At 48.4% G+C, this 27,179-nt stretch overlaps 1 protein-coding gene across 1 annotated transcript in view; it reads right to left on the reverse strand.

Annotated features, from left to right (window-relative positions):
- Window positions 1-27,179, reverse strand: part of GALNT15 (polypeptide N-acetylgalactosaminyltransferase 15) — a 37,839-nt gene that overhangs the window by 10,266 nt on the left and 394 nt on the right. The window contains exons 2-5 of the mRNA XM_007470625.1: window positions 26,697-27,176; window positions 11,488-11,654; window positions 9,880-10,084; window positions 5,985-6,152 (exon numbers count right to left, since the gene is read on the reverse strand). Coding sequence (XP_007470687.1) covers window positions 5,985-6,152; window positions 9,880-10,084; window positions 11,488-11,654; window positions 26,697-27,176 — 1,020 coding nt within the window. The remainder of the gene's footprint in view (window positions 1-5,984; window positions 6,153-9,879; window positions 10,085-11,487; window positions 11,655-26,696; window positions 27,177-27,179) is intronic.

Here is a 27,179-nt window from a genome sequence, read left to right on the forward strand (position 1 = left end):
AAAAAAAAAAAAAAAAAAAAAAAAGAGATTGCCTGGGCCTTTTATACCCCATCCTCCGGTACTGCTCCTTTAGGAAGAGGCCCCTCTGGCAAGATTTTGGGAAGGAGACCTTGGTTAAATAAGATGCCCTAAGGCCGGCAGCACTAATGGACCAAGGGAACCGGCAGTCCTCTTTCTTCCCTCACCCCTGATCTCACCCTCTTGTTTGCTTCGTGACCATTCACCCCCTCTCCAATTCTAAGATGAATCCCCCAGAGACTCTGGAAGTAGATAGGTCCCCATCTGCTCCGGGGGAAATACACATGACTTAAAAACACAGAAAGCTGGAATCCCGAGTGAGGGAATGAAGATGGCAACAGCATCCCTCAGAAGGGTTTAACTGGGGAGGATGGAGCCAGAGGCTTTTGAACCACGATCTCTTTATTCAAAAGAGAACAAATTTTCATTGCTGTTGTTTTTGGGGGTTTTTTTGGTTTTTTAAAAAATTTTATTTAAAAAATTTTTTTATACAGCAGGTTCTTATTAGTTATCCATTTTATACATATTAGTGTATACATGTCAATCCCAATCTCCCAATCCATCACACCACCCCCTGCCTCCCCACCACTTTCCCCCCTTGGTGTCCATACATTTGTTCTCTACATCTGTGTCTCCATTTCTGCCCTGCAAACGGGTTCATCTGTACCATTTTTCCAGGTTCCACATATATGCGTTAATATACGATACTTGTTTTTCTCTTTCTGACTTACTTCACTCTGTATGACAGTCTCTAGATCCATCCAGATCTCTACAAATGACCCAATTTCGTTCCTTTTTATGGCTGAGTAATACTCCACTGTATATATGTACCACATCTTCTTTATCCATTCGTCTGTCGATGGGCATTTAGGTTGCTTCCGTGACCTGGCTATTGTAAATAGTGCTGCAATGAACATTGGGGCACGTGTGTCTTTTTGAACTATGGTCTTCTCTGGGTATATGCCCAGTAGTGGGATTGCTGGGTCATACGGTAATTTTATTTTTAGTTTTTTAAGGAACCTCCATATGAGAACAAATTTTAATGCAGCCAAACTCTGGGTATATCTCAAGGAGTGAATGACTCAGAGTTCAGATTTTTTTTTTAATTACTAAGAAAATAGTCTTACATTAACAAAACTACTGACCTTTAGGTTATTAAAAATACTAAGTTATACCACAATACTAAAAACCAGTAGTGTAGTTATTACTTGATACAATTTCCAATTCTACCACTCACAATTTGTAAGATCTTGGATGATACAGATAACCTGTCTGGTCTCAATTTCCTTACCTCTAATCGGGTACAGTAATAGTGTTTCATGATAGGGTTTTGTGGGGATTAAAAGAAATGTCATGTAAAGCACATGTGCATGCCAAAATCCAAAGATCTCTGAAAATCAAGTGCTTTTTCGTGATGCATCTGGCAGTAAACCATGTCCTGAACTGACATGGGTATCTGGGGATGACAGACTGTATTTAAAACTTGTATTTAAAACACAGCAGAGGGGACTTCCCTGGTGGCGTAGTGGTTAAGAATACACCTGCCAATGCAGGGGACACGGGTTCGAGCCCTAGTCCAGGAAGATCCCACATGCTGTGGAGCAACAAAGCTCGTGTGCCACAACTACTGAGCCTGTGCTCTAGAGCCCGTAAGCCACAACTACTGAGCCCATGCACTGCAACTACTGAAGCCGGTGTGACTAGAGCCTGTGCTCCGCAACAAGAGAAGCCACCACAATGAGAAGCCCACGCACCACAACAAAGAGTAGCCCCTGCTTGCCACAACTAGAGAAAGCCTACACACAGCAAAGAAGACCAACGCAACCAAAAATAAACAAGTAAATAAATTTAAAAACAAAACAAAAAAACACAGCAGATCAGAGCCGTGAAGAGTGTTGTGTCAGGAGGCTGGCCATAAGGGTTTTTTTGGGTTTTGGGGGGTTTTTTTGCAGTACGCGGGCCTCTCACTGTTGTGGCCTCTCCCGTTGCGGAGCACAGGCTCCGGACGCGCAGGCTCAGTGGCCATGGCTCACGGGCCCAGCCGCTCCGTGACACGTGGGATCTTCCCGGACCGGGGCACGAACCCACGTCCCCTGCATCGGCAGGCGGACTCTCAACCACTGCGCCACCAGGGAAGCCCCAGGCCATAAGGGTTTTAACCCTGGATCTACCTCTTAACAATCTTATGGAACTGGGCAACCTCTGGGGTTCTCATCTGTAATTTACTGTCTATATACCTCACTTTTCACACGTGTAAAATGGGATTAATAACAGTAATTAGTAACAATAACTGCTTTACAGAATTATGGTAAGGTTTGAGTTAATATATATACTATGTTTACAGCATTAGCTAAGCACATAATATATGTTCAGTAAATATTCCTTAATACTATCATTTGCAAGTATACAAATGATGATACCCTTTCTCGAATTTTCTTAGCATCTGTATAGAGTCTGTACCAAACCTTGTCCTAATTCCTCATTTCGTGCTCTCTCACCAGACTGATGAGGGAAGCCATGAAGTCAGAGTATTCAGGGTGGGGAAGACATGGGTAGAAAAGTATGAATGTGTGTGAGGAGGGATCTGGGCCCTGGATAGGGAGCCTGAGGCCTCCGTGGGGGCCCAAGTAGCAGCCGGGTCTCAGGGAAGGACCGGCTGCTGAGGGCAAAGGTGGCTGGGCTCTCTCTGGTGCTGACTTTGGCCGATGGTAGGTCAAGGTGACCTACAGTGACCTTGGCCATCAGAGAGGCCCTGAAGCTTAGAAGAAGGTTCCAGAGAGGATTGATGCCTGGGGTCAAAGTGCCTTTGCCTCAGGTTGGGGAAAGTTTCTCTGAGAAGTCTGTTCTCTTCAATAGAATCCCTTTGCTTCGGCAGGAGCAGAATAAATTGTTCCCTCAAGCGAGCACCTCTCTTAACTCCCTGTGGGCCCCTCTGTCCGGTACCCCTCATACTGCTCACCGATCTACTACCCTCCCCACACCATAAATCGAAGAGGTCTGGAAACTTCTCTTTCAGTTCTTTGTGTCCACAGCCCTTAGAGTGTCTGGCATGAAACAGGTGCTCAGAAGAGGCTGATGGACCAGTAAAGAGATTAGGAAGCATTCAGAGCTCTCTGCACTTTCAGGATTCATACCTATGATGGAAGGAGGTGAAATCTATCTGGCTCTGCACCCTGACCCCTCATAGTTACATCTTAATACCATGAAACTTCCCCATTGGGTATACAAGGCCCAAGGTTGGTATTGGCCTGTTACAGACTGAATGTATGTGTCCCTCCCAAATTCACATGGCAAAGCCCTATCTCCCAGCGTATATTGTATTTGCAGATGGGGCCTCTGAGGAAGGAATTAAGGATACACGAGGTCATAAGGGGGGAGCCTTGATCTGATAGACTCGGTGCCCTTAGAAGAGGAAGAGACCCCAGGGCCCCCTCTCTGTCATGTGGGGACACAGGGAGAGGTGGCTGTGTGCAAGTCAGGAAGAGAAGTCTCACCAAAAACCAAATTGGCCAGAAACTTGATCTTGGGCTTCTACCCTCCAGGACTGTGAGAAAATAAATTTAATGTGGGTTAAGCCACCCAACATGCAGTATTTTCTTATGACCACGGAGCTGACTACAACATGGCCCAACAGCCAAGAACGAAGGCACCAGACTCTGAGCTTTGAAGTTTGAATGACAAAGCCGCTGCCTATGCCTAAGATAAGGGATCATCCTCACAGAGCCAGTATTTTCTATGTCCAAACTAGATAATATCCTCCACCCTGAGGAGAGAAGAGAGAGCCCGTGGGGAGACCAAGAGACAAAGATGCAGGTAGATCCCTGAGAAGGACCTCGTGTCCACCTTTACATCTTCGGGGTTAACTCCTGGAAGAAGAGGATCCCGTGCTTGTTGTTTGGGAATCAGAGAGCAGGGGGCATGTTGCCCACCTCCCATCTGGCTGCCCTGGGAGTTCAGGAACCCCCTGACCACCTTCGGTCCCGGGAGACGGGTCTAGGTGGTACCCTGGGGATCCAGGCAGAAGGTGGTAGGTGCAGTTCCATGGAGGCCCCTGGCCCATCAGCACACCAGCGTGTGCTGTGCTACGGGGACCAGGAGAAGATTTGGGACTTCAGCAGATGCCACGTGGAAGGTGCAGGCCATTGGGGACAGCGTGCCAGCCCCGCATCGGAGGCCACGACCAGTGAAAGTGCATCGTGGTGAACACCGATGCAGGACAGCTAAAGCCTGAGGCGGGGCACTCCCTCCCCACCCACCTCCCTGACAGAAGCCTGGAGCTCAAAGTCAACCCCAGGGGGACAGGAGGGTGGACAAGCATGGATGACAGATTTAAAGATGAGATGACTAAGCTATCACTGAATTTGTCTAATTTGTCTGGAAGGTTTCTGCCATTAGGAAGCAGGGGTCAAGACAGAAATTGCCTAAGTCCGGTTAGTAGAAAATAAAAAGAAATATTTTTTGCGTATCTAAGCTCATGGTTTATCACATGTCAGCTGTGAGAGTTGCACACCCTCGGGCAGACCCTTGGAAGTCCTGTTTGTGCCTAATGCCTTCACTTCGTGTCCCTGGACTAGGCATTTGGAAACAACTTGGGTAATTGCTTGGCACTGGGCAGGTCAGCTGTGGCAGACTCCTTATCCCACAGGGCTTTTCTTACAACGTGACATTGACATTGACCCCCCCTGAGAGGTGGGTCCAAGTCTCCTTCCTGTGGACATGGGTGGGCCTGTGACTTTGGAGGAAGTGACCTTAGGCGACTTCTGAGACTCAGTTATAAAAGGGGATACATACTCTAAGACATCACAGTAAGTGAGAGAAGACACATAAAGGTTAACTATTGTACGATTCCATTGATATTAAATACCCAGAACTGATAAATCCATAGAGACAGACAGTAGATTGGGCATTGCCAGAGGCTGGGGAAAGGGGACAGCTGGAGACACTAAGTAAGGGATTTTCCTTTGGAATCATGGAAATGTTTTGGAACTAAAAAGAGGTGGTGGCTGCCCAATATTGTGAATGTACTGAATGCTACTGAATTGTTCATTTTGAAATGGTTCGTTTTATGTTATATGAATTTCACCTCAATAAATTATTTTTTTAATCGGTCGGGGGATACAGCTTGGTTTGCCTGGCTCTTTCGGGTACTTGCTCTCCGAACCCAATGCCGGGGTGTAGGAAATCCCAACTAACCTGCCTTCAGTGACTTCAAGGAGAGAACAGGGAAGAAGCTGCCGCTGGGTCCCAGCGACGGCCAGCGTCAAACTCCAGGGGACTCCTGCCCAGAGCTGTTGTCATTTCCAGCCAGTCTAGTCTAGTAAAGGAGAGTCCTGCTGAGGCCCCAGACGCCGTGGAGCAGAGACAGCCAATGCCGATGCTCCCTTTCAGAATTCACAGCCCAGAGGCCGTGCTCTTAATAAAACAGCTGTTTCACGCCTTTAAGTTTGGATGGTTTGTTATAAAGCAGAACGTATCTAGAACATTGACTTAAATAGAATAGTTGTCCCAAAACCAAACACGTGAGAAGCAAACCATAAAGTTGGACATATTTTGAGACTTATGGTGTCCTAGCATTCACCCGGCTGAATTCTTCCTTTTTACCAAGAAAGCACCCCAGGCAGGGAAACTCCAGTGTTACCTGGTAAGACAGAGCTGGATTGAGGCCCCAGACAAGGTGCTTCCACTTTCCACTCCAGTATCTGGAAGCTTCGCTGGACTCCATTCGTATAACAATGTAAGAATATTAACACCTATAGCTGTGTGTCTGGCACTTTCTGAATGTTTTTCGTATATTAGCTCATTCAAACCTCACAACAACCCTATAAGGTAAGTACCGTTACTATTCCCAATTTACTGATTAAGTAACTTGCTAGGAAACTAGGAGAACCGGGATTAGCCCAGGCAGTCTGGTGCTGAGTCCACCCTGAGAAAGTAAAAGCAAAGCAGGCTGAGTGAAGGAGCCTCACCTGATGGGGCTGATGGGGGACAGGAGGGCCTTCCTCTCTCGCTCCGGCAAAGGCTCCCAGTGGAAATCCAGCTTCCAGTCCAATACCCCGCGCTGCAGGTCCTTGGAGGGGTAATACTGGAAAGTCTTCCAGTCAATCACGTCCAGGACTGGAGACACCACCCTGCTCCTGGAAAGAATCGTGGAATCAGATAAGGGATACACACCCTCCACTTGCTGGGGGACAGAAACATAATCCAGACACATGCTGCCCAATATGGGAGCTACCAGCCACATGCGGTTACTGGGCACCTAAAATAGCATCTGTCCGAACTGAGATGTGGTGTAAGTGTAAAATATGCACTGGATTTAGAAGACTTAGTTTGAAAAAAAAAGATGTACAAATCTCAGATTACATATCGAAATGATAATATTCTGGACATATTGGGTTTACTAAAATATTTTCTTAAAATTAATTTCATCTGTCTCTTTTTCTTTTGTAATGGGACTACTAGAAATGTTTAAATTATATCTGTGGCTCATGTTCTATTTCTACTGAACAGTACTCTCCTAGAAAATATATTTTTCCATAAGGAATCGGGGGCCTATTTCATTAAAAAGCATGCCTGCCCCTTTCTTTAAAAACCTCTCAGGATAGGGCTTCCCTGGTGGCACAGTGGTTGAGAGTCCGCCTGCCGATTCAGGGGACGCGTGTTCGTGTCCCGGTCTGGGAGGATCCCACATGCCGCGGAGCGGCTGGGCCCGTGAGCCATGGCCGCTGAGCCTGCGCGTCCGGAGCCTGTGCTCCGCAAGGAGAGAGGCCACAACAGTGAGAGGCACACGTACCGCAAAAAAAACCCCCAAAAAACAAAAACAAAAAACCTCTCAGGATAAAACAGACCCAGGGGAATAGGGACGTAGGCTCAGCTCTGCCACTAATGAGCTGTATGATCTTGAGATATAGCCGTTGCACCTCTCTGGGCCTCAGCTTCCTGATTCATAAAATGGGAGGGTGAACTACTTCTCACAAAGGTCTTTCCCAGCTGTAATGCTCTAGGACTGTGGCTCTTCTTTGGGGAGTCTGTGATCCCTCTGAGAATCAGGGGAAATCTATGGACCCCTCCCCAGAAAAATAATCGTAGGCACATATACAAAATATCATGCACAGCGGCAGAGGGTTCACGGGCCCCTGCTCTAGGGTCTAGTGCTTGTTCCTCCCCGGATCATAAAACTTCATTGGCTTGAGGAATCAGGATTGTCAAGCCCCCAAAGGGTCCTCATTGTTGAAGTGTGTGTATGTATGAGTACGTGGCGTCTCTCAGCAAAGTCGTGAGTCTAGGTTGATTTGCTCATTTACTGTTGCTCTTAGTAATTGTATTTTTTTTATTTTTTTGCAGTACGCGGGCCTCTCACTGTTGTGGCCTCTCCTGTTGCGGAGCACAGGCTCCGGACGTGCAGGCTCAGCGGCCACGGCTCACGGGCCCAGCCGCTCCGCGGCATGTGGGATCTTCCCGGACCGGGGCACGAACCCACGTCCCCTGCATCGGCAGGCAGACTCTCAACCACTGCGCCACCAGGGAAGCCCTGGTAATTGTATTTTATCCCAATTTTTTTGCACAGCCTGGGATTACATGACCTCAGAGAGGGTGATATGGGAAATTGGTACAGGTTGGAAACTCTGCCTTTTAATTAAACAAGAAATCACTTAGATGTAGCAGGAGCTGCCCTCTACCTAGTCAGTATCTCACTCACATTTTTTTTCTGACCTCTCACAATAGTTTCTTCTAAAATCCGTACCATGCAATGAATCAGGCCTGAACTCAGGGGTGCTGGAAGTTACCAGTCTAAGAAAAGGAAGATTCCTGGAAAAGAGATGCCGCCATGCCGTTCATACTCCCATCAATTTCCATCCACCTCAGAGACAGTCAGGGCTGGCACGAGCCCAGCCCTTATGCAGAGGGCCAGGGTGGTCCTGGGATTCAACGATCTGCTTTAATCTGCGGCCTCAAGTGACTGGCCTTGGCATGAAGAGTCATGGGGTTTATATTTACAGCAAGGATCTTGATATGCTTTTCCTGCACTTTTCACATTGTTCCCTCTGGAAGGTAAGGGGAACTTAATCTCTCTGGCCTCCACTATTTTGGGGCCCCTCGCGTGGGCCTAAGAAAAGTGAGAAGCAAGGTCAAGGAGGAAAGGAGGGCACCATCCCAAGTCTCCGCTTACTGTGGAATGAGCTGAGCAATCGAGATGTGTTTGGCTACTGGCAAAGCACTTTGTGGAATTTTAGACTCAAGAGCCAGGGAAGCTGTGTGGCTGAATTCTAAAGAACCCCCTCAAGTTTGTGCCATCTTAGTCATGGTAACAGGACAAGAAAGGAAACTGCATTCCAGCGTCCACACAGTCAATTCGTCCCAGACCTCTGAGCTGTGTCCTTCTTGATAAAAGGTGTACATCCCTCTCCATCAGAAAACGATCACCCTACAATTCATCGAATTTCTCTTTTTACTCTGTCTTGCTGGAGGCTCAGTCATACGTAAAGCTCACTTCTGATAACTGTATTATCCCTGATTTCTTTCTTTTCTTTTTAAACTTAAATTTGCCAGATTTCCCTGTATGTTTTACTTTTTAAAATAAATTTCTTTCTTTCTTTATTTTTGGCTGTGTTGGGTCTTCGTTGCTGCGCACGGGCTTTCTCGAGTTGCGGCGAGTGGGGGCTGCTCTTCGTTGCGGTGCGCGGGCTTCTCATTGCGGTGGCTTCTCTTGCTGCGGAGCACGGGCTCTAGGCGTGCGGGCTTCAGTAGTTGTGGCGCACGGGCTTGGTAGCTGTGGCTCGGGGGCTCTAGAGAGCAAGCTCAGTAGTTGTGGCGCACGGGCTTAGTTACCCCACAACATGTGGGATCTTCCCAGACCCGGGCTCGAACCCATGTCCCCGCATTGGCAGGCGAGTTCTTAACCACTGCGCCACGAGGGAAGTCCCTATCCCCGATTTCTAACACTATCTTTTCCTTTCTGAAATCTCCTTTCCCTTCTATTTTAGCCAGATACGTAAGTGATTCATCATAAGCCTCCTTGAGTACATTTTGGATAGAGATAAAGAACAAAATGTCAATGAATGAAGTGAAAGATGTTTCCTTGTTTTGGTTTTCATTACCATGGACCATAGCGGATGCCCAACCAGGGCTGAATTAGGAAGTAACTACAGTCTAGGGACTCGAAAAAAGGTGGTTAAAAAAAAAATCTTATATTTAGCTTTGTGTTTCGAATCTACAGATGTAGCTGGTGTTCTTGGACTTGACTTAAAACAAAATAGCAAAGCTTCCCTGTCTGACTTGGAAGGAGCTAGGAGAGGGCTCACTCCATCATCCTGTCACTTGTGAACTGAGTTTTAACTCTCAGGCAGACACAAGATCGATCCTCTCTTAAGCCTTTCTAAGCTCCAGGAGGTCAAGCGTTTGGGTTTCAATGGAGCCATCAACAAACACCAGCTAACTGAAATACGTGAGGTCAACCAAGGCACCACTGTCCAGAGAGCCAAAAGCTACCTGCAGTTGCAAACTTACCAACCAAACTTTTTACTGCAAGGAACAATGAACCCTAGTTCATCTCACCCACTCTTTATTTTCCCCAGGAACTCTGCAATGTATAAAGTCATTTTGGAAATTCACGCAAATTCTCCGTGTTTGTGAGAAGTATCTTATACTGAGAAGCAAAAAACTCTGAATTCCCTCTTCCCAGAGCTCTGCTGCTCAGGTGCGACCCCTCCTTTTTCTCTGGCCATGACTCTTACTCCTTGGCTTGGGCACTAGAGCTGGCAGTCAGCACAGGCAGTGATGGGTGGGTGTTCTCTGAGCGGCTCAGGCTGTGGACTGTTTCCCCCTCTCCCATCTCCTGCTCTGCAGCCCCCGGGGATGAGTTACCTGTCACCAGCTATTCTGGCCAGGAGGGGCTCCAGCCAGCCCGGGTGGCACTCGCAGTGGGCGTCCATGAAGACCAGCACGTCCCCAGTGGCCCTGGCGGCGCCCAGCATCCGGGCCCTGGCGGCGCCCAGCCTCCTGTTGCTCCTGAGCAGCTTCACCCCGTCCAGCCGGGCCACATACTCGCTGAGAGCCGACTTGAGCTGTCCTGGAAGCAACAGGACAGTGGGGTCACAGATGCCACAGCCCACGAGATCGCGATGACCCTCACTAGGATCATTGTCAACAGGTCTATCTTGGGAGCTGTGGTGAGCACAAGAGTCCCGAGCAGCACGTACATGGTGGTGGTTGTGAAGGTATAAAATGCTTCGTTAGTTTCGGTGGGTCAGGATTCTCTCCACTAAACACCAAAAGAAATGGTGTCGTAAAACTAAGAGAGGAGAGAACTCGCTCACATTCTCTAAATGCAGCAGTGAGGTTGAAGCAGATACTGCTGGTGCCCTACTCAGAAGCCCTGAGATCCCTTTTACTGATCTGGTTTGCTTTGCAGGTGCCCAGCTGCTGTGGGCTGGCTGCTAACGGCAATCAGCAGCCTTCCCTGGAAATGTGCCCTAGAGTATAGGAACCACCTGTCCTGCAAGTGGCAGGGAGTCATGCAGAATGATACCCCTCACCCCAGATGCCAGAGTCAATGACCCGCCATTGCCGGGGTACTAAGCCTGCTCCCTTGCCTCAAGGCAAGACAGATGCTGAGGTGCATTTTACACTGCAGAGCTCCCCCTGGGATCAGGCTGTGGCTGAACTTCGTCTGACACCACATCTAAGTTCAGCTCCTTCCTCTGCCTCTCCTGCTTTCCCCACTCCCCTACAGTGTTCCCCTGAGGGCACCGCCCCCGCCAAATCACATGCACATGATGCCCCATCTCAGGCTCTGCTTCTAGGGTACCTGATCTAAGACACAGTGGTCAAGGAAGTCAAAGACAGAGGGTCCATTTCATGTGACTGCCAGTAGGTCATTGGTGGCACTGGCCAAAGCGGTCTCACTTCAGTGGTAGCGGTGACTGGGCAATGCAGTGGGTCGAAGAGAAAATGGGAGGTAGGAAATTGAGACCAAAAGTCTAAACGTTCTTTTAGGAATGACAATCTATAGAGTTGACAGGATGAGACAAGCTTGTTAGGCTTTGTATGCAAGATCAGAAATGCTATGTGTATGGGCATGCTGAGTACACCCAGATAAGCAAACTAGTGGAGATGGAAAGAACAATGTATAGTTGTTCCTCAGTATCTGGGTGAGGGGATTGGTTCCAGGACCCCCCGCAGATACCAAAATCTGCAGATGTTCAAGTGCCTTATCTAAAAAGACAGCGTAGTCAGCCCTTTGAGTCTGAGGGCTCTGCATCTGAGGATTCAACGAGCAGAATACGTCTTTAGTATTCACAGAGAAGCAGTGCCCCTGGGGCTCTTCACTAATGAGTTACCTGCGCCTGCATCCCATCTGCAGGTCTGCTTTGGGGAACCTTGCCTGCACAGGTTCCAAACCCCAGTCTGTGCCAGGGGAACCCCCCAGGGTCCAGGCCCTCCCCAGGGAACCTGGAGGAAGCCCGCGGGCACCTTGCTGGCTGAGGTCGTCCACCAGGATGATCTCCTTCAGGTAGGCCCTGGGCGCTGTGTCCAGGATGCTACGCACGGTTCTCAGGAGGGTGGACCAGGCCTCATCGTGGAAACAGAGGATGACGCTGGCTGTGGGCAGGCCGCCTGCGGGATGCTGCTGCAGACACCTGCAGGGAAGAGCAGCAGGGCGCTGAGGGGAAGAGCAGGCCCTGGCTGGGGCTTCTTCAGCCAATGGCTCTCCTCCCAACTCACCGGCTCTCTCTGGGTTTTCTCAGAATTTCCACACAAAGAGAACCCATTACACCCGGACAGAAGTGCTGTCCACTATCTCCCAGGACTCGGGTTCCGAGAGCTTCTTTACAGTGTTAACCCATGCCTCTCCCGTAGCAGTTGAGAGGTATTACCACCATTCTCGGCAGATGACTGGCCTAATCTGTAAAATGGGAATGAATGACAATATTACCAACCTCTTAGAGCTGTTGTGAGGCTTAAACAGGACGAGGTACATAGTAAGTGTCCTGTGAACATGAAAGATCATCGGTTTGGGAGTAGGGACACTATTTTCTTTATTTTTGTATTTCTATAATCTAGTACAGCATCTGACACATAATACATGTTAATCAACATTTCAATCTATGCGTGTCCTTTGCCCTAAGGTGGGTCTCTTGCAGGCAGCATACTGTAGGTTTTGTTTTTTTTTTTTGGTAATCCAATCTGCCACTCTGTGTCTTTTTTTTTTTCGAGACTGTGTCATTTTTTTTTTTTAATTTATTTTTGCTGTGTTGGGTCTTCGTTTCTGTGCAAGGGCTTTCTCTAGTTGTGCCAAGCAGGGGCCACTCTTCATCGTGGTGTGCGAGCCTCTCACTGTCGCGGCCTCTCTTGTTGTGGAGCACAGGCTCCAGATGCGCAGGCTCAGTAGTTGTGGCTCAGGGGCCCAGCTGCTCTGCGGCATGTGGGATCCTCCGAGACCAGGGCTCGAACCCGTGTCCCCTGCATTAGCAGGCAGATTCTCAACCACTGCGCCACCAGGGAAGCCCGACTCTGTGTCTTTTGATTGGAGCATTTAATCCATTGACATTTAAGGTAATTATTCATAGCTATGTATTTATTGCCGATTTTAACCTTGTTTTCCCATTGATTTTAAATTTCTCCTTTGTCTCTTTTTCTTTTTCTTTTTCCTTTTCTGGTTTGATGATTTTCTTCATATTATGCTTATGTTATTTTCTTTTTGGTTTTTGTGACTTTATTGTGTATTTTTGATGTGTGGTTACCCTGCTTTTCAAGTACGTTAACTCATCTCCCTATATCTAATTGCTTTAGACTGGTAGTCATATAGACCCAAACACATTCTAGGGAAAAAATCTATATTTCTTTACTCTCCTTCATATTTTATTATTTTGATGATTTTATGATTTTACATCTTCATTTTCATTCGTTTGCTGTTCATTGTGGTTATGATCGCTTTAACAGAAAATTTTTAATTTTTAAAAAATCTGTGTACTGGCTTATTTAAATGATTTACTTTCCAACTGTGATTTTCTCTTTCCTATAGATTCTTTTCTATTTAGAGAAGACCTTTCAATACTTCCTTTAGGATAGGTTTAGTATTGCTGTATTCTTTTAGCTTTCGCTTGCCTGAGAAATTCTTTCTTTCTCTTTCTATTCTAAATGATAAAATTGCTGGGAAGAGTATCCTAGGTTGCAGATTTTTCCCCTTAAGGACTCTGAATATATCTTGTCATTCCTTCTGGCCTGAACGTTTCTGTAGAGAAACCAACTGACAGCCTTATGGGGGTTCCCTTGTAAGGAACTCGTGTTTTTCTCTTTCTGCCTTTAGAATCCTCTCTTTATCTTTTATCTTTTAACCTGTGGGGCAGTGTGGTGTGTGGTGTGGCCTCTGCCCAGAGGCTGTCAGGTCCCACTTTCCTCTCCAGGTGAATGGGATGCTCTATATTTGTTGTGCACCGGGTCTGCTGAGAGCTCTGAGCGAATCCACAGTGGAATGAATTCTAATAACAATCTGATCCATGGAGCAGTGTGTGGCTCACATTGTCCACAAAAGGCACTTTCCTAAAATGCACTTCCAGAGTGCTCCTTTCTAGGTTGCAGCTGCTGAAACCACTGGTCCCTCCTCAGAGGAGTATTTGCATTTGAATTGGGGTTGTCTCAAGGACCTCAAACTTCCACCATCTAAAGGTATCTGTGCTGGTGGGACTGCACACAGAGGGATGATCAGAGGAGGCTGGCCCTGCTCGGGGGAGATGCCACCTGAAGGGTCAGCCCGAGCTGCTCACCAGCTGGACATCCCTCTGCCGGGTGCATCCCAGCCAAAGCTGGAGCTCTCAACACTCTGGAAACCTGCCCGTGACTCTCTGGGCAAAATCCTACGTGGTGGGGGATTGATACTAGTTAAGTGCTTTAACTTAATGGTAAAACAGAAATCTTAGACAATTAAAAAAGCGCATGAACATCTCATAAGGTAGCTGTGACAATTGTCTTATTGTTTCTGTATTTATACACTATTTCTTTTCATAAAGTATTTAAAGTCACTCTCAAGAAATATGTACCATAAAATAACGGTAAAAGAAAAAATAAGGCTGAAAAGTCAAGAGTAGGGAAACAGAAGTAAGAGTGTGCGGACAAAGAATGTCGCCTGCCATTCCAGTAAAAAGAAAAGAACGTTGTAGTCATCAAGCCAACAGCCAGTGCATTCCTCACCCACAATGCACCCTGAGGGGATTCAGGATGCAGAAAAAGAGGATACTTAAGATACTTATCTAAGGAATAATTTTAATGAGCCCAGACTTTTGCATCTTCCCTTACTTAGAAAAGCACTAAAATCATTAACTTGAGATGTCTGTGTTTTGTGATTAGCAGTTATTTTTTGATGTTCAACTCCATGGTTTGTCTGTTTGTTTGTTTGTTTGTTTTCAGCAAAACCTCCTATATATCCTCCCCTACCTCTTTGGAGCCGTTCCTCAGAGCTATTTGAGAGCCTGTCTCCCAGGCTATGGTCCTCAGTAAGGTTCCCAAATAAAACATAACTGGCAACTCTTAGGTTGTGCATTTTTCTTTAGCTGACAAGTAGAAAGTCAACATCTGGAGAAAGAACATACATTCATAGGTCAAAAGGGCCTTGGTATTTCTAGAGAGAATCTAAAATTTGACCCTGAGTTTCCTGGTAGCCAAAGTAAAATGGGAGGTTTATTCTGCAATAGAATTATTACCATCAGAAAAGTTACATACCAGATATTTTAGGGAAAGCAATGTTCTTTCTAGACTTTTTTTTTAATTTATAACTTTTTCATTTGAAATCATTTAAGACTCAAAAGAAGTTGCAAAAATAGTACAGACAGTTCCCGTGTTATCTTCACCCAGCTTTGCCGAATGATCCACAATGATCCAAACCAGGAATCTGACATTGTTCAATACTATTAACTCAAATACAGACCTCATTTAGATTTCACTAGTTTTTACACCTAGCACTAATTTCTAAAAGAAATTCCTATGGACTTTAGAAAGAAGTCCCTCAAGAGATGACAGTGTCCTTAGAAGCATCCCAAAGATGAATAAAATAATGAATATATACATGAATCTTTACAGCTTGATTTCAGGGATGGTCAAATAATACATCCAAAGTGGAACCAGTTCCCATGAAGTAACGTGGCTTCCTGGGGCCTTGGTTTCTGCAGGCGGGTGACAGTAGCCCCTGTGTTGCAGGGCTGCTGTGAAGATGAGATGGCTTTTTCACGAAGCACTAAGAACGGTGCTGGCACTGAGCGCTGTGTAAGTATTCGCTGCCATGATCAGAGGATGTATTATCACTGCAGAATGGATCACGAAGGCTCTTCCAGCCTTGAAATTCTGTGTTCCTGACTCTTCTATGCATAGGAGAGGGGGAAAGGAAGAGGACAAACCAGGGGAGCAGGGGTTTCAAAGAGAATCTCAGAGGACTCCCCTCCTCTCCCTCCACTAGGGTCTTCTAGGTTTTATGCATAGATATAACTGTGTTCTCTCTTCCTGGTGAGAGAGGTGGGTGAAGAGATGACAGGCAAGGCTGGGATGAGCTCAATAGGCTGGGAGGACTTTGAAAGGCAAATGGGCTTCTGAAAACTCTTCCAAGGCCAAGGGCGGTACCTCCCTGAGCCGCGGAGGCAGGTGTCCTGGCACCAGCTCCGAGAGGACCCTTCACCTGCCCCGTGGAAAGGTGCTCACATGGCCTCCAAGACATAAACAGGTGGTGCTGGAACACCTCTTCAGGCAACCACAGAACTGCCCAGAGCCATGAACTGGAAATAGCCGTGGTGGTACCGTGGTCTTTCAGGGCCAAGCGCCGTGGTCTCCTGAGAGAAGGCCAGTGCTCTCACCGTGGTCTGAGTGTGGTGCTAAGTATCATCAACAGAGGGTGGCGAGGTCTGTGTCTCGGGGCCAGGGAGATGCTCTTCAGAGGAACCAGGATTGATTCTTTTGTTTCTGGGGGGTGGGGTGAGGAGGCGCAGGGGCCTGTGGGCAGGGTAGGCTGTGTAGAGCCCCGTGGGAGGAAGAAGGGCTCTGGATACATGCCTGGGCTTCTGCGGTCCGTGGTCATCAGCCTGTGGGCAGCACCGGGTCTCTAGGGTTGGGCAGACGGGCCCATGTGGTAGCATAGCGTGGAGACGGGGGGTGTGGCATGCGATACCCTAAGAGCTCAAACACTGTGACAGTTCAGGGCATCTTAGGAAGAGTCCGTATGTGTCATCAAGCTTTGGCATTGAGTTCAAATCCTGGATCTGTCCTTGTGTGACTCAGACAAGTGACATAAGCTCTCTGATAGCCATCTTTCCCTTCAACAATTTCCAGATCCGCAGAACCAGTCACATCTGTAGTAATCAATTGTTATTTTTCGAAATACTTTTGATTCCAGTAAGTCCTTTTTGAGCATGCATTTTACTTAACCTCAGTAGTTTTCATCTGTGAAATGGGTTTGTTGGAAGGATCAAATGAGTTAATTCATACAAAGTACTTAGAGCAGTGCCTTACTCATAAGTAACAGTTCAATACATGCTAGTTATTATTATTTCTTGCAAGCCTCCCAAAGGCCTGAATACCTCTCTAGGCCTCAGTTTCTTCATCTGTAAAATGAGGATAAGAAGTAGAGTTATTTTAGAGGACTACTTCAAGATTATAAACTTCATATAAATGGAATCATATAACACGCAGCCTTTTGTGTCTGGCTTCTTTCACTTAATATAATGTTTTCAAGGTTCATCGTGTTGAAGCATGTATCAGTACTTCATTCCTCTTTACTGATGAATAATGTTCCATTGTTTGAATAGACCGTATTTTATTTATCCATTCATCAGTTGACGGACATTTGAGTATTTCCAGTTTTGGCTATTATGAGTAATGTTGCTGTGAACATTCATGTATAAGTTTTTGTGTGAACATATGTTTTCAATTCTCTTGGGTATAGAGCTAAGACTGGCATTGCCGAGTCATGGGGTAAATCTATGTTTAATATTTTGAGGAACTGCCAAACTGTTTCCCAAAGCAGCTGCACCATTCTACATTCCACCAACAACTTCTTCACATCCCTGTCAGCACTTGTTATTGTCTGGGGTTTTTTTTTAGCCACTCCAGTGTGGGTGAAATGGTACCTCACTGTGATTTTGATTTGCATTTCCCTCTGACTAATGATTTGAGGATCATTTCATGTGCTTTTTGGCTATTTTCTATGTATTCTTTGGAGAAATGTCTATTCTAATCCTTTGCCTAATTTTAAGTTGGATATCTTTTTATTGTTATTGTAAGGGTTCTTTATATATTCTGATACAAATCCCTAATCAGGTATATGATTTGCAAATATTTTCTACCATTTCTGGGATTGTGTCTTCACTTTCTTCAAGCACAAAATTAAAAATTTTATGACGTCCAATTTTTAAGCCACTAAATATTGAGGTCGTGTGTACGCAGCACTAGATAATGGATACACAGTCCCGTTTTAAAGATGAGGAAATTAGAGTCCAGAGAGCTTAAGTGACTTGCTTAAAGTTGCACAGCAAATTGTTGATGGTCGGTGTGACTCTAAACCTTGTGCTCTTGACCAGTATATACATATCCCCATCTTGGACTGAAGTGCTAATAGAATGTTCTGGATCCAGAGTCATAAGGCTTGGGTTCTGATGTCCAGATCACAATGACTGTGATGGGGGGGGGTGGTTATTTGAAGAACATGCAATCCATTGGTTTCATCACAAGCTCTGGACTGTCTACACTGATTCAGTAAAGTCCTCAGAAAGCAACTTACTTTGATCCCACTGTCTTGGCTGCCTTAGAAATTTGCTTCTGTGGAGTTCTGCTTGACATCATGCTCTCAGCTTTGATCAGAGAACAGTACATGAAGGCATTTCAGGACACCTGCTTTGCATTACAGTCTCTGTAACACCTGTGGAGGGGAATTGTCTCCTCCAGCACTTTCTATCCCCTCCATGCAACTTTGGAGGGAAATTCCTGGCAGATAGAAGTGCCAGGAAAAGCTTTTCCTCCTCTGAGGACCTGGTGTGTTTCCTGTTCCTGAGCAACAAGGATCATGATACTTACCGAGTTTCCTTTTTCACTTTGGCTGCCAGGAAGCTCAGAGTAAGGAAGTAGGATAATTAGTCATTGGTTGCTTATTTTCATTCGAATTTTCTCTCTGATCTTGACCTTCCATCTTTCCATCCAGTCATTTAACTGATATTGACTGACAACCTACTATGTGTGAGGACTGGAAGATGAATTAAGTAGGTAAAATCCTTGAAGCAGAATCTGTGGTGCCCTGCCCATATCCCCTCGGGGATATCATATAATACAGCACAGCCTGACTTCCAATTGCCCGAGCGTTTTCTCCGACTGCCAGAGATGCTCTCCTTAAGCACCAGCTGCCTGAAGAGGTGGAGAGTAACCTCCCTCCACCCCTGGGAGCTGCCCTCAGTCAGTGACTAAAATGAGTTGGTGTATTAATATCCAGCAACCCAGACCCTAAGGGTGGGGGTGGGTAACAACGAGATGTTGTCTCCCAGGTTCCCCCCAGGGCTGAGCTCTAGCTGCCTGCAGAGGTAACTGCCTGCAAACCCACTTTTCACTGGCTGCTCCCTACCCGGGCTCCCAGGCATCACCTGCAAAACAACACTTTGTCCTTAGGGTCTGCTTTGGGGGAACCCAAACTCAGATAGTCTCTGATATCATGGAGTTTATATCCTATTAAGCAGAAAACCGAAGAATTATTCAACAGCTGAGAGGGGAGAGGTGTTCTTGGCAGAGGTCACAGCCTCTGCTAAGGCCTGGAGGTGGGAAGGGGCTTGGCCTGTACCAGGAAAGGAAGGAAAGATTTTCTAAAGTATACTTCCCTTTATCTTGACTAAACATGGTATTAGTAGCAATTTTGTATTTCATAATGTATCTTCAAATCCTTTGAGGGAATGAAGTAGGTAGGTAAACAAACAAGTGAGCAAAAGGTAAGTGGTCCACGCAGGGGCCCTGGGCAAGTCTCTTCCCTCCCCTGGCGACCTGGGTTCTTTCTGTCAAGTGGGGATGTTTTTCCTGCTCTGTCTGTGCCACGGCTTTGCTGGGGGGCGTGAATGAGGCAGGGCAGAGAAACAGCTCTTGTACATTGTGAAGCAGTGTCCAAATGTCACCAGGTACTCATGAAGCAATCCAAGAAGAAATCCATGTTTTCATTATTAAATAATGGAGGCATTTTCTTTGTCCTTCAACCATATACCTGGTGAAAATTTTACTGTCTCAGTTTGTATACATACATGTATACATTTTACTGTCTCAGTTTGTATACAAGTGTCCAAAAGCCCACCCTGACCGCATTTGTCCATCTTCTGAGTGGCAGCAGGTGGGGAAGGAAAGACCCAGGGCTTTGGAATCAAATCAATGTGGCTTTGAATCTTGGCCCTGTTATTTATTTATATCCCTTAATTAGCCAGCACAGGGAGTCTGAGACCTTTCTCCAGCCCACGGCTGCTGCCTGGATTAAAAGGGATCATTCAGGTCCAGGAGAGCTGCTCAATGAGTGCAAACTTTATGTCTTCACACTCCAAGATCAGGAGAGCCTGCGTCTGTGTTTACACACAGATGCACGCCCTCACTTCATGCAGCTCCAGGGTCCCCCGTGAACTCAGAACATGCATTTGGAGGCTGATTCTGAAGAGAATGAGTCACAGCAGTGCACCAGATGGCCTGGCTGTGACACAAACCCTCTCCTGCCCTTCCCTTGCCTGGCCAGAGTAGAAAGGTTTCTGCCGGGTTTTCTAAAGCTGGTTTGGAGTGACTGACCCCCTGCTCCTACCAAATCAGCAGAGGCCCCCCCACTGAGATGGGCGTCCCTGTCTCAGCCCTGAGCCCAGCGATGTAACAGCTGGTTACTTGTCTGCATCACTCAGTGTACCCTGAGCTCTTTGGGGGTGGGGCTGGGGCTTGCTCACCTTCTCACTTTTAATAGTCGCTAAACAAATAATTATTCAATGAATGAAGGTGGACACTGTTCTTGCTTTCAAGGGATGTATAGGCTGGCTGTCTATAGACACAGGACAATAATACCAATTTCCTGCATTCTGGGAAAACCCCAAGGTTCAGCCCATTGTGTCTAATTGGTAGAGCTCATCTTGGGGACACCAATTTCCAGGCCAGACCTGGGGATAGAGCGGCTGGAGATACAGCCTGCGGGCGATGCCTTAGAAGGATGGACAAAGGAGCTTACAGATGAGAGAGAAATGTGGAAGGGCTGGAGCCTGTAGGTGAGGCTGAGGCTGCCAGCCTGTCAGTCGCCACAGTGGAGACAAGTCACACAAGGTGCATGCAATCCCCTTCTCTTTGTGGGAGTCTTCTGAATTCTCCCAGCCTCCTTCTGAGGGGCTCCAGGCATCCTTGGCTTTGCTCTGATTCTGGCTCCCTAGCCCTGGACTAAAGATGGGTACCAACTAGGAGTCTCTGGTCTGAACACTGAAGGCTCCTGGTGCAAGAGCTCCACCTAACAGGGACAGCTGCCCCAAGAATGGCCAGCTGCCCCGGACCGATCCTTGGTCTCAAGGTGATATTCAGACACACGGCGAGGGTCAGCAGCTGGTAGCAGGTCACAGAATGGGCAGTAAGCCAACGATGAGGCAGCAGAAGCCAAGAGGTAGCCCAGCGCTTCTCAGATATTAACAGGCACCCACATCACCCGGCATCTCCATAAATGCAGATTTGGGGTCCAGGAGGTCTGGGGTGGGGCCTGAGAGTCTGCATCTCTAGTGAGCAAGCTCCCGGGTGATGCTGAAACAGGTGGGTGCTAGACGACAGCTTGAGTAGAGGACAAGACATCAGCAGGACATCAGCAGGGAAGTTGCAACAGGAGTGAGTGCCAGGCCTCCAGCTGCCAGAGGATGTCAGGAAGGCACAATCCCAGAAGCACTGTGACCCGTGAGTCCCCTTCCTGCACTGCCTGCAGTCTTCCCTGGGCAGTCCCTGCTCCTTACTTCCCTGGGAAGACTCGAAGCAACCCTGCCACCTGCAGTCACATGAGTGTCTCTGTTCCTTTTCACCTAAGAGGACCTAGATCAGTAGCTCCCGGCCTGGCTGCACACAAGAATCACTTAGAGAGCGAGTCCCGGTGAGTTGTATTTTGCTTGGTTGTCCTGTGGGTGGGGAGCCTGGCCGTGATGATTCACAAAACGCTCACATGCAGGCAGGGCTGTGAACCGTAGGCCTCATCAGCTTACTCAAACTTTAACACGAGCATAAACCACCTGCGGATCTTGTTAAAAACAGAATTTTTCAAGCAGTAGGTCTGAGTGGGCCTGAGACTCTGCATTTCTGATGCTGCAGGTCTGAGGCCCACACTTTGAGTGGCACTGCAGTAAATAACACCAGCTTTCCCTAGTAATTAAAAAAAGATAAGATGCAGGTTGATCACTTCTGCTCTAACCCCCGAGGCTGGCCCGAAGCACAAGACAAGACCCCACTGCACTGGGCACCATAAGTGCATTCTATCTCAAAGAGTCACACTCAGCTCTGTCTATACCACAACCCCACTATGGGGGCCGGATCCAGGGTGGAGATCCAGGGAGGCGCCGCTCCCGGCCGTGGCTACGCTGGACTCGGGGGCTTGGTGCTTGTGGATTCCCTTCGACACCTGGCTAGCCAAGTCCCACACATACTGGGTTGTTTTCCCTCTCTTGGTGCCGGAGGGGGATGAGCTGGGCTCCAGCCCTCAGTCTCTGCCCCAGGCTACTAACCCCTCCCCAAGGGGCATGCCCACTCTTTCAGATTTACTGATGATGCCCTGTCAGCAGCCTCTCCTCTCTTTCGCAGCCCAGGTGCCAAAGCCATCCTGGGGTGTCTCGCTGCCCACCAGGAACTGACCTGACCCTGTGGACTGCAGCACCCCTCCTCCTTGACAACAAAGCTCCTGCCAAACGGGCCTCTGGGGCCGGAGCGGGGCGGGGTGAGCAGAGGGGGAGATGCGCCTTCCTACCTCCCCCCACTGGCGGGGGAGTGCCTGGTGCCTCGCAGCCCTGGTTCTCAGCCCTGGCTGCACGTTGGAACTACCAGGGGACACCCAGGCCTCACCCCAGACCAACTAAATAAGAATCCCTGAAAGTGCGACCCGCGCAGGAGTCCTTCTTATGACTTCCCAGGTAATTCCAATGTGCTGCCAAATTTGTGATGACTTAGCAGCTGGAGGGGCAGAAAATAACTCATGGGTCAGAGAAAGGACAGTGGTGTGAGGCCCACAGCTGCCTGCTCCAATCTTCCTCCATCTTTCCAACTCACTCCTAGGTCCTATGCTAGAGAATACAATAAGAGCATCTTCTGTTTGGACTTGAACACTGGGGGGCGGGGGGGCTGGCAGGGGGGAATTAGCACACACTTCATCTCATTTGATCCACAACCCTACGCAAGGGTGTTATTATCATTGCCATTTTACAGTTGGAGAAACCGAGGCTCAGAGAGGTTGAGTGATTACACAAGGTCACACAGTAAGGGGTGGCATCCAGAATTCAACCCCAGGTCCACTGTTCTACGGGCGTATGATTTAGTCACAGTTGCGGGCATATAAACCAGGGAAACATGGGCCAAACGGTAAATATAAGTTGGCATAGGCAGGTAGCGTGCAGCCAGCTACAGCTGACCTGACATTTGCGTTTAAGTGGAAAACCCTGGGCCATGAAGGGGACTGTGTTCCTTTCTGCCTCTCTTCTCTATTCTCCAATCCCAGAACTATCTCCTCCATGGAAACTTCCAGAACCCTACTACCTCTCCACTCACCATCTATACCAGTGGTTCCCCAAACTGTCTAGTATCAGCTTGTGAAAATTCAGATCTCTGGGTTCCAACTCAGAGCCACCGATAGTCTCTAACGATGGAGTCTGAAAAATCTACATTTTTTTTTTTTTTTTTTTTTTTTTTTTTTATCCTGAGGGAATAGGTAGTGATACACAGTTCATAGGATTGTTGTGTATAGCTAGTGGAAAAGTCAGACTTGCTCATACACTTTTTATTTATTTATTTATTTTTGCAGTACGCTGGCCTCTCACTGCTGTGGCCTCTCCCATTGCGGAGCACAGGTTCCGGACGCGCAGGCTCAGCGGCCATGGCTCACGGGCCCAGCCGCTCCGCGGCATGTGGGACCTTCCCGGACCGGGGCACAAACCCGTGTCCCCTGCATCGGCAGGCGGACTCTCAACCACTGCGCCACCAGGGAAGCCCTGAAAAATCCACATTTTAAACAAACACTATGCGGGAATCTAACATGCACATACGTTTGGGAACTAGTGATGTAGTCCCTTGCTACTCAAAACTGTGGTCTCTGGACCATCAGTGCTGGGACCTGATAGAAATGTCGCATCTGGGGCTGCACCCCTGGCCAACTACCAACATACTCTGCATTTTCACAAGATGCCTGGGGCGACTTGCATACATGTTGAAATTTGAGAAACAGGCTCTATGCAATCTGGTGGGCATAAAGAGTGTCCTCAGACACAAAGGGTAGGTGCTTAAGAAATGGCTGTTCTTTTATGGGTTGTATTTGGGCCCAGTTTTAAATCTAGAAAAATGGTACAGATGAACCTATTTGCAGGGCAGGAATAGAGACGGAGAGTAGAGAACGGACATGTGGACACGGAGCGGGGGGAAGGGCGGGATGAATTGGGAGATTAGGTTTGAAATATATACACTACCATGTGTAAAACAGATAGCTAGCAGGAACATGCTATAAAGCACAGGAAGCTCAGCTCAGTGCTCTGTGATGACCTAGATGGGTAGGATGTGGGGGAGGGAGGTCCAAAAGGGAGGGGATATATGTATACATATAGCGGATTGCTGTACAGCAGAAACTAACACAACATCGTAAAGCAATTATGCTCCAATTAAAAAAAAATTTTTTTTAATAAATAGAGTGATGGGATGAAGGAGAGTCCTGGCACCCTGGAGGGAGGGTTGTGGCCTTACTTTGCAGAGAATCCCTTCTGCATCCTGGAGCCTGCCAGGAAGGGGCGGCGCCAGTGGCTGTGTGCTTCTGGGGGAGGGGAGTCTGGGGTGTCAGGCCGGGCACACAGGCTGCAGGGACAGGCTGCGGCCAGAAGAGGGCGCCACATCCTGCCGGACAGAACCCAGCTGTGGGTGGGGAGACCTACCGGCCCGGTTAGCCTGGGACCGAGGGGTTACTGTGATGGGAAAGTCCAGGCAAATTGAGACTAGTTGGTCACCCTGGCTGGAAGAGGCACACACAGAAGTGGTGCACACACGCGTATGCACACATACACACGTGCACATCACACGCATGACAGTGTATCCACACATGCACACACATGCACAACACTCACCCATGCATTTCACACCACAAGCATAACACAGACAACACACTTGCAAAAGTACACACGCACCGCTTGCACAACACATTCATAACACACGGAGCACACACCACACAATGCTCATGTGCAGCACACTCACAACAAATACACATGTACACAGACCACACAAACACGCCAAACAAGCCATCCATCACAGCACACACACATGCACACAAGCACAGTAGGGATGCCCATCACGCCACGTGCACAACATACACACATGAACCACACACACACAATACAAGACCACACAACACGCCAAACAAGCCATCCATCACAGCACACACACATGCACACAAGCACAGTAGGGATGCCCATCACGCCACGTGCACAACATACACACATGAACCACACACACACAATACACCCGTGCCCTTCACACCACTCACACAACGCATGGGTAAAACACACACCACACACAAGCACATCATACATATCACACATGTGCACACAGTCATGACACACGTACCACAAAAACATACAGCCCAAGCACCACATAACAACACACACAGGCACAATGCCATGTGCACCACATACATGATACGTGCACGTGTCACGCAATCACGATGCATACACACATGAACACTGACACATCAACAACACACATGCACACATGACAAGACAGCACACAGCTCGCACCCGTGCACATCACATCACAGCATACACAGGCACCAGGCACACGGGCACCACTAACACACTACACACAACACACATGCACAGCATCCATTGGACACACACACAACACAATGCACGCACACTTGCACGATACGGACACACAGAGACACACACACACTCACAGCTTTGGGAGCCAGAGACTCTTAATCGAGGCCGTGTGTCTGGTTGGTAAAATGTCCTTGCTCCAGGCCAATGAAAAGATGTATCAAAAGAATTGGAAAACAATATATTGATTCATTCAGCAATCGTTTCTTTACTGTGTGCTGGGACTACAGTTTCACTGCATGACAAGGGAAGCAGGCACTGAATAAACGGATACATCAATGACCATTTAGCTTCGTTGTCATGAGTGTTACGAATTAGGGCTGCAGAGAGCACAAACCTCTGATGAGGGGGCGGGGCCTGGATGGGTCTGGGAGCTGCCTGAAAAGAGCTGTTGCAGCCAAGACCTGGAGTCAGAGCATCAGGGCTGGGGCTTTGGTGGCATGGGTGAGACTCTGATGTACACAGTCTAAGGAGGCTTCACCCTCCAGGCGACTGCATCTGCACGCCCCTGAGGGCGAGTGGCTGAGTGGCCAGGCTCAGAGGAGTCCCATCAGGGATCTGAGAAGTAAGTGGTCCAGCTCCCAACTGCTGCTTCACTCCAATCCTCCCTCCCAGAGGGCTGGAGGATGGGTTTGCTTCCCGGGAAACTCTGGGCTCTGGGAAGAGCAGTGCTTATAGGGAAGGGACCTAGTCACCCAACTACCCAGCTGCACTGCTCCTGGATGCTGGTAACCAGACCCCTCCTCTGCACCCGCCATGGTAATGGTGGGGAGGGCAGGGGGTCCAGGACGAGCCCACCGTTTGCCTGGGCACAGCCTGTATGTCATCCTACTTCCCAGCTTGCCTCCTGGGGGTGGGGGCACCCTGCCAGGTCAGGCTGCTTGAGTGCAGTGTTCTAGATCCTGGGTCCTGGACCTGTCCCCTTAGTTTCACCGACTAAGGAAGGGGGCGAAGACTGGGGGGCTCAGGCAATTTGGAGCAAATCCCTGCTTTGGCACCTACTGGCTGTGTGACTGTGGGTAAGTCACTTGGCTTCTCTGTGCCTCATTTTCATACACATAAAATAGGCATGATCGTAGTGCTAGCACCCATCATTATAAGTTGTAAGGATTTTTGAGTCAATACATGAAAAGCTCTCTGATTAAAGTCAGGCACATGGCAAGAGCCACATAAAGGTTAGCTGCAATTGTTACCTTCATCCAAAATAAAAGTACCCAACAATCATACTATTAAAATGTGCTGGAACTGGAAGTGTCTTGGAGAACATCCACTCTAGGCCCCTCTGGGTTATAGAGATAAAGCTGTTTGACAATCCACAGAGACAGAAGGACTAGAACCCAGGACGGGAAGAGAAGGGACAAGGAAGGGTTCCTCCTTTTCTGTCTCTAGGACGGTGGTTCTCCCCTGGAAGGCTGGTTAAAGACAGATTGCTGGACCCCACCCAGGGTTTCTGTCTCTGCGTCTCTAACACGTCCTCAAGGGGTGCTGCTGCTGCCGCCGCTGGTCCAGGGACCACACGTGGAGAAGCGCTGCCCTGAGGCAGTGGAAGCAGAATGCAGAAGGTCTGCATCCCTGAGTATGCTGGTTGCCCTCCAGGAACGGGGGAAGGAGAAGCAAGAGCCTACTTACAGCGGATGCCGTACCTCCGGCAGCGCCCTCTGCAGGGGGATGCGGGCACTGAGCGCCTCCTCCAGGCTGAGCGAGGTCAGCGCCTCTTCTTCAGATGCCCCCGCGTCCTCCTCCTCGGCCGCCCAGTCCCTCTCTGGGGCGTCCTCGTCCGGCCTCCTGCTCAGCCGCTTGATGAGCTGGTAGCTGCCACCTCTCCTGCCCTGGCTCTGGTTCCCTCTCGCCCTGGGAGAGGCCACAGCCACCAGGAGCTGATCCTCCCGCAGCGAGATGAAGGGCGGCAGACCCTCCAGAGGGCCGTACTCTTGGTCCTCGTCCTTGGACTCCAGCACCCACTCCTGGGATTCCCCGAAGTCCAGGCGGTACCCGGCTTCGGGGCCGTGCTCGGCGACCTGAGCTGGGACAGCCTGGGGCAGGGCAGGCAGGGGAGGGTGCAGCACGGCCAGCATCAGCAACACACATCCCAGCAGCAGGAAATTCAGCCCG

This window comes from Lipotes vexillifer, unplaced genomic scaffold (genome assembly GCF_000442215.2).
Source record: "Lipotes vexillifer unplaced genomic scaffold, Lipotes_vexillifer_v1.1 scaffold418, whole genome shotgun sequence".
Classification (NCBI taxonomy): domain Eukaryota; kingdom Metazoa; phylum Chordata; class Mammalia; order Artiodactyla; family Lipotidae; genus Lipotes; species Lipotes vexillifer.